At 39.9% G+C, this 12,014-nt stretch overlaps 1 protein-coding gene across 4 annotated transcripts in view; it reads left to right on the top strand.

Moving 5' to 3' along the window:
• The first annotated feature begins 2,193 nt into the window (after nt 1–2,193).
• Nucleotides 2,194–12,014, top strand: part of LOC107269340 (ATP-binding cassette sub-family G member 1) — a 23,546-nt gene continuing 13,725 nt past the window's right edge. For 2 of the 4 annotated variants that reach the window (XM_025086620.1, XM_015743071.2), the window contains exons 1-2: nt 2,374–2,622; nt 3,436–3,595. In XM_025086620.1, the coding sequence (XP_024942388.1) occupies nt 3,537–3,595 (59 nt within the window). In that variant the 5' untranslated portion in view covers nt 2,374–2,622; nt 3,436–3,536. Of the gene's footprint in view, nt 2,623–3,435; nt 3,596–12,014 lie in introns of those variants that run through there. The other 2 variants (XM_015743072.2, XM_025086621.1) reach the window with 2 other exon arrangements.

The following is a 12,014-nucleotide window of genomic DNA, read 5'->3' as shown; positions in this document are numbered from 1 at the left end:
ATGCGAGAACCAAACAACGTTCGTATTTCTATAGAAAACCTAACCTAACCATATTTTTCGACTCGTAACTATTCAATTCGCATTCACTTTATGAAAATAATAATCTTTCTCGACGGTCGTTTAGAGACATTTTTCGTCAATGAAAAACGGCAGCTTCGATACATATTTAGAGAATAAACGCGTTAAGCAGTGTAGAGATAAACGCCGGTCAAAAATTGACGAAGCGACAGCAGGTAATAACAATAAAATGCCGATAGTCAATATCGCGATATTCAGCACCACTGGCGATACATGCGAAACAGAATGAGAAATAATACGAAGATACGAGGATAATGGAAAGACATAACAACAAAAAACACGTTTTATACACGAAATTTTTAAAATCGTCACCTTGTACTTTATTTGGGATATAAGGAAGTATGCGTCGTTTCGCGTTTTTATTTATTTATTATTACGTCGTAATTGTAACGCGTCGCGCACTCTTCCATGCGTTTATGTATTAATAACAGTACTTATATTACGAATATATATGTGTATATATATATATATATATATATATATATATATTATACATATATTGGTAGACGGGCTCGTGATTTACTCGTAAATTGCGATAGCGAATCGCGCGTTTCATTTCTAGGATACCGTATCGATATTGTTATTATTATTATTATACATATAGAGTACGTACCATATACCAAATACCATCTGTACCATTTTTTCAAGTAACGTAATTTTATATGACAGAATTTAAAAGAGAAACGACAAAGAGGGATCGTGTGTACGTAAGTGCGTGCGATTTTATATATTAACATATATATATATATATATATATATATATATATTATACATATATTGGTAGACGGGCTCGTGATTTACTCGTAAATTGCGATAGCGAATCGCGCGTTTCATTTCTAGGATACCGTATCGATATTGTTATTATTATTATTATACATATAGAGTACGTACCATATACCAAATACCATCTGTACCATTTTTTCAAGTAACGTAATTTTATATGACAGAATTTAAAAGAGAAACGACAAAGAGGGATCGTGTGTACGTAAGTGCGTGCGATATGCGTGAAAAATGGGAATTAGGATCAGAAAGAAACAAAAAGTGAAAAAAAAATAATGAAAACGAAAATAATAAAGAAATACATCACCGATATCTTGCGGCAGGTGAATCATTGTATTTCGTTTTGTGTTTTAGATGAGGATGATCACGTTTGTACTAAAGCACAAATGAATAAAAAATCATAAAAAATCTTATCCACTGTCGCGCCATTATGGTTTGCCAAAATTCTTTTAGCTCGTCAGTACGCTTGTCATTTCTAGCGTCTCAGGGTGACTACTGCGTCGTTCTATAGGTTAAGTCGTGTCGCATACGAGAAATGCACATAACACGCGTGTTGTGACGAGTTAAATAATATTATATCAGACTTTCTAGGAAATTATGAGCGAATGCCATTCTGTACAGGAGGAATAATGCATGGCATCTGGCGGATGTTTGTAGAATATGTCAAATCTAGTAGACGTTCAACAGGCATCCCATAATAAGGCGTTTATGTTACTTTGCAATCATTCATTCTAGTGGATTATTAACTGTAAAACGTTGCACTGTAATTTATATGGTTTTTGAATATTCCTTGCAAAATATTGCACGAAGACTTATCGTGCCTTACCTAATTAGAAGAAACACGATAAATAAAAAAATTCGAATATTTTTTAAACAGCTATGCCATCGTTATATTTATGAACTATAGACAGTTGTCACGCCCTGGATGGATATATACTAATTAATTGAAATTTTCATATTTAAGATGGATAGTGGTAGGAGCCACGACAGCTGTTTTAAATATGCATATAATTTTTTTACTTACTGCATTAAATCCAGTATGGCTACTTTGCATTTTAAAAAGTCTAAAAATCACTAGGCATTCGCTGACACTTTCCAGCCAGACAGGAAGGTTATTTTCTCCTACTTTTACAAAGAAACCGCTAATTACATTGTAAATGCTGGGAATTATATTTAATTTCAATGGAAATTTAATTTTTATTTCGTCGCATCCACTTTATCAACGTCGGTTTATCGGGACTCTGCATTATCGACACTCTGTATTATCGACAGAACAGTCAGCTGCTGTAAATAAGCGTACCTGTCAAACGCATCATATACATGGAACGCACGCCATGTTTGCTTTCTACACGAAGTAAAGAGGTTAGGTCGTAGTTCACGGATAAAAGAAAAAAAATACAGCACTCTGTTGCTTACAACAGGAGATAAAAGAAAAAGTGATTTCAATGTTTGTGTCTATGAGCCGCCATTGATTTGGCCAATCCAATCGAAGCCATCAGTCCCACAGATCAGTGAGCAGTGACTTAATTCACAAGACTACTCGAGATAACTACGCTCTCTCGTCAGTACGCGGCTGTCTCGCGAGTTGGTACGTACCAAGTGCGTATAGTGCCTTGCGTACATAAAGTCGTGACGACGTATTAAGCCTCGCGTGCAAATCCAGAAACAGTGCAAGTATCCTGGAGTGAAATATCATCGTGTACTAGGAGGCCATTTGGTATCACTACGCTAACCACAGCAGCTACTCTAGATTGGAAAAACACAGTAAGTACACATACATAGTTTATGAGTTGGAATCAAGTTGAGCGTCATGTTTCTTGGGTTTCTCTTTCTCTTTTCGTTTTGCAACAAGCAAAGTCAAGATCGTACAACAACTACGGTCAATGCATACTAACCGGATTCTAATAGTTTCCTGATCTCATTCCTCTTACCGTGCGCTAACAACACAGCGCGATATATTTTTCACTGGTATTTTTGTGGCGACGAAATATCGTATATGTATATTTAACCACCTCAAAACAATGTATTTTGCACAGTGCTTGCACTTTATGCTTACTTCAGTTTTCCATTCGACTGCACTGTACACACTCGTCTAATACAATTACGATGCAATATACTTTCAGGGTCAACAGTGACTCTCCGTTTTGGTACCATTTATCGGAGGGAAGAGTTACAGTTGTTTTATCATTATTATTAGGAGCTTTTTACACTAAGTATTTTTATTGTACCGACACAAGTAATAGCAATGGGACACGTGCTTGGGGCAAGGAATATGCTAATGCTAATCATAGCTAACATGCAAATAAAAAAAGTCACCGGAAATCATTATTTCATAAATTGTTAACGAAATAATTTTCGTTTTTTTTTCCGAATATGGTAGAAATTAAACAAAAAAAATGTTTCGTAATAAGTGATTATACACATAACAATAATTAACTTGTCGAAGTTTATATTAGAGATTGACTTTAATTCAGAATTTTGTTTACCACTTGGGATTTATCTCATCTACATGTATAAATGTTATTTATCTGTAAGTGACCAGATTATTAAAAATATTGACCACAATATTTATTGTAGATATTCTGTTTGTAGACTTTGAGACTCTTGACGAGCAGTCAACGTAACAACGTATTCCAACACTGAATGCTGATTATTGAGTAAAAGCTGTATTTACGACCATGGTAGAAAACGAGAAGTTAAATGGACAAGTTCCGATAGTTGCTAATGGCGTCAGAGGGTGAGTATGGATTATGATTTTTTTTAAATTTTTATCTACGCATTCCTGTCCTTCCGTGCATGATGGTGGTGATTTTGAAGCTATTGTTATCTTCAATAATATAAAATAACGATATAACAATTAATCAAGTATCAGGTGCTCCTGGATAATAGAACTTAAGAACCAATAGATAAAACTCGAGTGTCATCTTTATTACATGATTAAAGTTCACTGTAATCAATCTCACTGGATGTGGATGATCGATGATCCCATCAGTGTGTTTAATCCAATGAATTAAAAATAATCTTTAAATCCATTAAAAGAAGAATGGAATCGGACGAAGCAACGGTTCTTTGAATACCAGTCGGAACCTCCTGCAACACTCAGAGAAATTTCTACTTATCGTAACTATAAAACGCCAACTAACCACAAATAGTTGGCGCTTTCAAATGTGGACGCATAACCCTCATAGTAACTATAACCATACAAATTTTTCCGAATGTATTGTAACGTGGCGTTACAGAGCTGGAGGATGGGATGCCACCTAGGAATGACCGAAAAATAAATAAATAGGACTTATCAGGTCGGACAGTGGGTTCAAGAGCACCGTGGTAAGTGCTCGATTTGGCAGTCCGAAGGTATCGGGTTTGAATCACGATCAGAACTCCTGGTTTTTCGGAAATTCCTAGCCCTCTAGTGCTCTCTGGTGGCTCTATGGATAAACATTAATTATAGCGGGGACGAGCCGGGCCGGGCACCCCGTTATAGTCTGTACAAGAATTTCATCGGTATCAAACAACTTCTATTTTAATCGTACTTCCTACTAAGGTTGTCGAATTTATGAACTTGTTTACCGACTCTCTTTTTCTCGTTACCATTGCAACAGCCTTTCGCCGTCAAACTTGCTGATCAGGAGTTTTAATTTTTTATTTCCCACCAAAGAAAATTCTCTGTCCGACGCAATGTCTTTTGAAGTATTCAAAAAATCGTTTGGACACCCTATATAGCTTACGTGAATGACACTTATGTCCACATATTAATCTCCGATAGTGCGTCATAGAATAATTCTAATGTACGTAAGTAATCCGTGATATAATTTCAAATAGAGCTGGCGCACGTGATTGGCCGCAGACATACGTATACGTGTCGCGAATCCACCGTCCGCTGTTGTCATGAAAGTCAATGTCTGGCATTTCACATGATAAAGAATTACCATATTTTGAAAACCCCTAGAATACTGATCACGTCGAATAAAATTAACAGGAGTGAAGGTAAAAGATAATAGCATTTGTCAAAATTAATGGCCACGACAGCTTTACCGGTTTTGGCAGGACCTTCGGTCGAGGACAGGTTTTTTGAAAAATCTGTAAAGGTTATGTTATGCTTTGTTCGTTCTTTTCGTAATACAGTAGCCCCCCCGTATAAAGCGAGAAAAAATGCTACTGTTAAGATTTAATTCTTAAATCAGGTAATTCCTGTCTTTTATTATTTGGCGCGTTATATGAATTCGCGTTCCAAGAACTCGCGTTATACGGGAGACCCAATGTACACGCAAGTGTACAGGTTTGTAAGTGTTACTCGTTTCTCACGTTGTTGGCTTTTTTTTTCATTTAAAAAATTACCATTTATCGTAATAACTATTAACTATGGCAACAGTTGCAATTTGATGTTTATTGGCAATCGTACCGATGGATATTTAAATATTTAATACACCAATCATCCGTGAATCTTATATACTTGAATAATTAACTTTTTTTTTAATGTTTCTCTTTATCGTGTTCTATACCCAAGAAATCTGTATAACGTCGTGTTGTCCACGGGAATATTATTCAACTCGCACATTCATTGGTATGCGGATGCTTGTACGATACAGTGAGTTATATTTTTTATCTCTAGTGCTTTTTTCTCAACTTCCTCTTTTCAAGATATTGCACTTGACCTTTCAGCTGTTACGTCTCGCAACAGTGTCCTTAGCGTGAGACGTATTAGATGATGGCTCAGGAATTAATTAATTGTACATTTCCTTTTGGAATTGTGTCATCTTCAAATTGATCGACGCGTATATTGGATTGCGATAAAAAAATTTGTATTCGTATCCTTGCCCGTTTTAAGCTCGTTGATATTATTGAAATTATTGAGGTATCCATCAACTGAATTTCATATTAATCGTTTACACCGTTTAAAGAAATAGTAACTGTCCATATTTTACTCTCTTTTGCAAGTGAGGATTCTCAAGTCTCAAAATTCCTTAATAAGATTCTAGTACCATGCTAGTCATAAAAAAAAGGAAATTTCTCGTCCTCTAAAATACTATACAATATTATCACCGTAATTGGCCCTGTCATTTTTGAGATTTTTTAATCGTTGAGTGATATTTTAAATATTTTTATTTTGCGAAACTTTTAATATGTCATAATTTGAATTCGTTGTATTTTCAATTCATGTACGTTTTGGCAGAATAGCATGAATAGCAGTTACCTAATCCTAAAACCGGATTCCAATAGCATTTTTATTTTACTCTTGTCATTGCCTTAACCCCTCATATCTTAATCACATTAATGGAAAAGTCAATAATTCCTGAATTCATAATATTACATTGATAGTAAAGATCCCTAGCGTTTTTATATTAACTTTTAAAAACTCAATTCTCAATATCGAATTTCTTTCTTTTTTTTTCAAAATTCGAGGTGACTTATCTATATTTATGAAAGCACGAAAGCTTCATTTTTTAATTAACACTTAGCCAACCGCGCGCGCTACAGCGAACTGTACGTTTCTCACGGCGCTCAAGCAGGCCAAAGTACGCTGCCCACCGTGCATTTTTCGCAAGTAACGCGGACTAATATTCACTACTTGAAATCAAAAAAGCCTGAAAATTATTTAAGTGGTCAATTATATTTTGTGGTAACATTTTCGTTTAACAATTTTACATATTGTTTATACAAAACATGAAATAAAAATTTGTTTACCTTATATTTTATTTTTTCATATTTATCTGTTACACTGTAGCTTTATTTAATACTGTGCTTCATAAAGGCAGCAAAAGTTCGTCAACAATTGGGAACCACTCCAGGTTAACGTGACTGATAATAACAGAAAAAAGGAAACGCGTTGCTACGGTCAACGTGGGAGATCTCCCCGATCGGTCGTTGGCTAAGTGTAAAATTGAAAGGAATCTTGAGCAAGTCAACGTTGATCCTCGTAAGGTCGAAATTATCAACTGGACGATGAAAATTATGCAGTTCGACAAGTGAAGCGTAAATCCAGTGATATAAAGCAATTCCCTCTTATCGCTCATTCCGCGAAAGTTCCGGCCGAGCGATCTGCGGACTTTGAATCTACATTGCGTAAGCGACCTTTATTCCAATAACTCGAGTTACTGTCGCTGGAAGCGTGTTTTGATTGATAACGGTCCTATTTGAAAAAATGTCGTCACCCATAAACGCTCGCGCGGGTCTTCGGCTGTTTAATATAAAAGAACGTCTCTGTTATAAATCGTGCAACTCTCTAGTTATTCCAGGCCTCAAAACACGGTATGCAAGAGTCGTGCGAATATCATTAGGCTGAGAAGATCGATAATAATTCACCCACGAAGAAAGTTATTAATTCCGAAGAGATTGCGTCACCGGTCATTCTTATCGCGATATGAGTACTACCGTTTGTTTTTTTTTTCCGTGGATCATAACGTATAATACCACGAGATTGTACAGTCGCGTATTCGCTTTACGTAAATAGGCCACGTATGGTCGCTGAGAGCTACGTGATTTTTGGACAAAGCCTAATGGCTACCTGACTATGGGATGAGAAAGGAAAAAAAAAATATCTGAACCAGACTCAACATTTTTAAGGATGTCTCGTATTACGGTTGACGTATTTATTTAGAAATTTCCATACAATGGCACAGCGCACGTGCTCGTGTTTCTTTAACGAATACGTAATGGCGACATACAGGCGCCATTAGAGTCTCCGAGAAGCATGCCTCGGAAATGTTTTCGGATGCTGCACATACATTCCCATCGTGTTTTGCCATGAATAATAATATCAGTTTTCGTTAAATTTTTTTCTTTCCTCTCAAAATTTTTCACCTAAAAGTATCGTTTACCAAGTTCACGAACGTTTCGTTGTCTTCTCGTTCCGTCACGCTGGGACATACAGTGATGAGCAACTGTTCACTTTGCAACACACTGTTCCATAGGAAACCATAGACCCCCATATCCTAATAGAATCGCCACCGTGTTTCGATATTTATTCGGCTCGGTGTCGTTTGTTTTCACTCCTTGCTCTTCCAGTACCATGCTCTGCCATCTGACGATACGTGACTAATTTTTGTTTCATCGGACCATACTACACATTTCCAGTGCTCGGTACTCCAGTCCTTGTATTTCTTTGCAAATGCCATAAACTAGTTTTCACATTCTTCTTAGATGGCATAGGTTTTTCTTTCTTTTCATGGCATATACATATATCTCTAGCCGAGTAAAATGATTGAGTATATGATAGATCTGCGATTGATCATTCAAAAGTATACCTAGAAGTATAGACAATGAGAAAAAAAAGTTAAAAACACTTTTAAATCTTCGACTAATCTTTTGGAAAAGCGTCACGAAGAATAACACTGTTTAACAATAACTTCCGTATTTAAGATTGTGTATTGGGAATACACAAGAATGCATTGAAGAATGGTTAGACGCTCTTAAGCGGCCGAGTTCGGCAGCGGTGCAATACTGAGTACGACCGAGCCGTGACCTCTGCAAGGACGTAAGAAATGTAAACAAACATTGCAAGGCTGAGAAAGATAGCGTTGCACGTCAACCTTGCTGTACCTCATTATTGGTTGAAATACGTATCTGTATGTGTATCCGAATCAATGTGAACCTTTTTGGAAATGTAGTAGATTGTGTTCAGTCTTCCTCATCGCTGTATGTACCGCGCGTTCCGCGGTGACGTCAAAAACGTACGTAGTACGCAACTACGAATTAACGGCCTATTGTTCATTAAAAAAAATGAACGCGACGATAATATTTAGTACGGTTTACCTTTTGTAGTGGACGGTTCTTGTGTCTACGTACGTGACGTGGATTTTTTTTGGCTCCTGACTGTACTCTTATTCCAACCGTCGAACTGGGTCATCGTTTGAGGAATCGTCGATTGGCACTAAAAATGTATCTACTGTAACGTGGCGTCAGGACGACACATTGCAAAAGCCCCGCACCTCCGCGCGCTGCCGACAGCACGGCAGTGCCTCCGGCCTCTATCTCCAAGGAGTTGGTAGGTCCGTGGTTCGGGAGGAGGGAACGGGGGAAAGTAGTGGACTGGCGGCGGAGGCACGGAGCCCTTTTGGGTTGAGAGCCCGCACGCAAGGGGTGCTCAACCGCCAGGACGCACTGCCGGTACCCCGGGAAATTTGAACGGCTATGGTTTGCGGGTCCGCGGGGAGGGTGCCGGAGAGGAGATTTGTTTTGATTTTTGACCTACCGCGAAGAGCGGTAGGTAGGATAAAGGGAGTGTGTCTCCGGGAGTACGCGTGTAAGGACTCGGGTGTCCGGCGGACCGCGAAAAATGGGTCCTTCTTCCGTGCTCGGGCGATAGCGGAGCTATCGGATAATCGCGGATCGCAATTATCGGGATCTCTCGCAGAGAACCATGGCTCCCGGGTTTTTTTGTATGGTCTAGTACCAGTGCGTGGCCGTGTGTGTGAAATTCCGAGTGTTTGATGGACACCCTCGTGGAGCCGGGATGCGGCACCACGGGGATAGGCGGAAGGGACACGGCCACCACGATTTGGAATTGGTACGGGACTGATGGGACAGCCAGTTCTCGGTAAGTACCGCGAGGGCGGTCTTATTTAGAGAATATCTTGCGCGAGAGGATAGCCGAGCGGGAGTGGTGCCGACACACGGATACCTCAGGTGGCTACCGACGTCAGAGGGCACACTCCCGAGGAAGGAAAGGCTCGTCTCCAACGAGACCTGTTAGGATCGCGAATCGCGCCGCGAGGGGATTCGCGGATTCGGTAGGGACACCGAGATAGGGACAGGTCTGGGGCAGGCTAGAAACCACGACTCGGAATAGTCGTGAGCCGCCGTTGGAGGACACACTGTACGCGACGGGATTTGTATTGTAAAATCCGCCGTTTATTTAATGGTAATAAACGAAACGGTATCCTACTCGCTGTCTTATGATTTTGTGCGCCTATCCGTTGACTCCGAAATTCTCTCTCGTCGCCCCCACGTTCCCCTCTACCATTTTCAGTGCGCTGAGGCTGAGCCGCCGGGAAACCTGAAAACGGCCGTGGTGAGGGACGGTGGTGCGGGAAAGCCGCACCTGGCGCCCAACAATTAGGTCTTCGGATCTTTACTTCGATTACAGCACGTTGGGAGCAGCCACGGATTATTACTAGGCGACGCCGATGAACGGCATACGTCACACTACATAGCCAAAAATAACATTAGATCAAAAATTTAATTTTTTATCTTCGATTTTTTTTCTTTTAATTTGATACGCTCCGCGATAACATTTTTCCAGGTCAATGTAAATCAGACTTTATTATGTACAGCTGTCTTTGACAGAGTAGTCGAGATCGGGGGCGTGGAATTTAACCTCTTATCGAAGGTGCACTTTGATCAATTAAATATCCGAACAAAGATGGCGACACTTGACGTCTTGAAGTGTGTTTAAATTTTTTTTTTTTGAAGATCTGTCATCAGGAACATAACAAGTGATTGCCCGTGCGGTAAATAGAATTTATTTGTATTTTGATAACTGGACAATTATAGAGTAAATCTTTGTGTCTACGCTGTCATGTGTTTTTTGTGATAACAGTACAGTTAGTCATCGTCCAAGTTTCGGTACACAGAGCACTTTCCGATTTGTGTCATCGTTCATAATGATTTGTTGGTGATTGTAGCAATTTATGAAATTTCGAATTTCTCGCGATAACTCGCGGGAGAAACGTGGAATCTTAATTATATCGTCCAGCAAACGATAAGGGATTCGACTTATCGTCAATACCAATTCATGTCCGATATAACACATGCATTCGAAAGTCATCTTGTGGACGCTCATCAAATAACTTTTGTTCAATTAAAAGCTTTCGAGGACGTTTGGATTTTTTAATGACCCAAAATTTTTCACTTTGAACTTTAATCCACTTGTCAAAGTTTCGCCGTAGGAAAAATATTAGATGGACTTCAAGCCGACCAATCGACTCCCCGTCTTTTAGATATTATTGGTGGGCATTACATGTATGCGGGGTTCACGTGCGATACGTGTTATCAGTTGGGAAATTGAACATTGCCGAGGGACCCATCAGAGAGCGTTAGATAATCCGATTAAATTAGTGGAACATTGACAAAGAATTTATATACATTATATCAGGATCTCGACGGCAGGGAGTTTATGTCTCTATCCTCTCTATACTAGTTTCTAAGAGAGGGAAGAAGGCTGGAACAACAATATAGCGGGTTGTACGATGCGATCGGTGATTGTAGATCAGCTGTGAAAAGTTCTATTACGATAACTTCATTGCAGGTAGATACAGATGTTTTAGGATATCCTTCCCGGTACCAAAAGGTATCCCAATGATTCCTTAGACCTGGGGAGGACTGTGGAGAGTTCAGACACCTACTAGTCACAATGACGTTTGCAGCTGAGTTCTGAAGGTCTTTGGTTTGGTAGTTAGACCGATATCTGACAGCTTCTGCACAATGACTTTGCTGCAGAGAATCTAAGTAGAGTTCCTGGTGCCTAGATGAGACAATATACTCCCTGAGACCAGGAACTGCTAAGGATGAGCTCTCACGCTTTGCAGTACAATACTGTTCACTGGTTTGCTCTTAGGGGTAGAGGATACGGGGGTATGAAGACGTAACGTTATTATAAATTGTAACGTGCACTTTTCCTTGGTGCATCCGATGCACCGTCTCCCACGTCGCTTTCATCGATAACCCCCAACGCAACAAACCTTTTTGGGTGCCAGGTACCTCTCGGCACCAGCCCGATACATCGAGCCTTTTTCTCGTCCATTACCGAGAGTCCTCTCGACCAGTGGTTCCCGTACCCTGCTCCGTACCCTGGACCGTCGCTCCGTACCCTGAAATTGTAGAGGGGAACGTGGTGGCAGGAGAGCTGCTTTCCTGCCGGTAGCCGTCGGGCTTTGAGTGAGCGTCACAGTGGCTATCTGGCACAATGTGACGATGCATTATAAATAAATAGTATTTACAGTCTAATATAATTACCAGCCGCGATTCTATATGATCCTAAACAAATAACTTGATCGCGGAAGTCGTTCTGGATCTTCCTGAATCTTTTACCGCGGGGACACGTGGCCCGGCCCTGGGGCCCCCCACACGCTGCCCTTTAATGGATCGGCGGGTGCACTGCACTCTCTGCCTAAGTGCCGAGCTGCCCCAGGGGTGCTCATCTTGCCGATGCGTCCGGT

Source organism: Cephus cinctus, unplaced genomic scaffold, assembly GCF_000341935.2.
Source record: "Cephus cinctus unplaced genomic scaffold, Ccin1 Ccin1_scaffold0637, whole genome shotgun sequence".
NCBI lineage: Eukaryota > Metazoa > Arthropoda > Insecta > Hymenoptera > Cephidae > Cephus > Cephus cinctus.
This window is presented reverse-complemented; position numbering and strand designations above follow the sequence as displayed.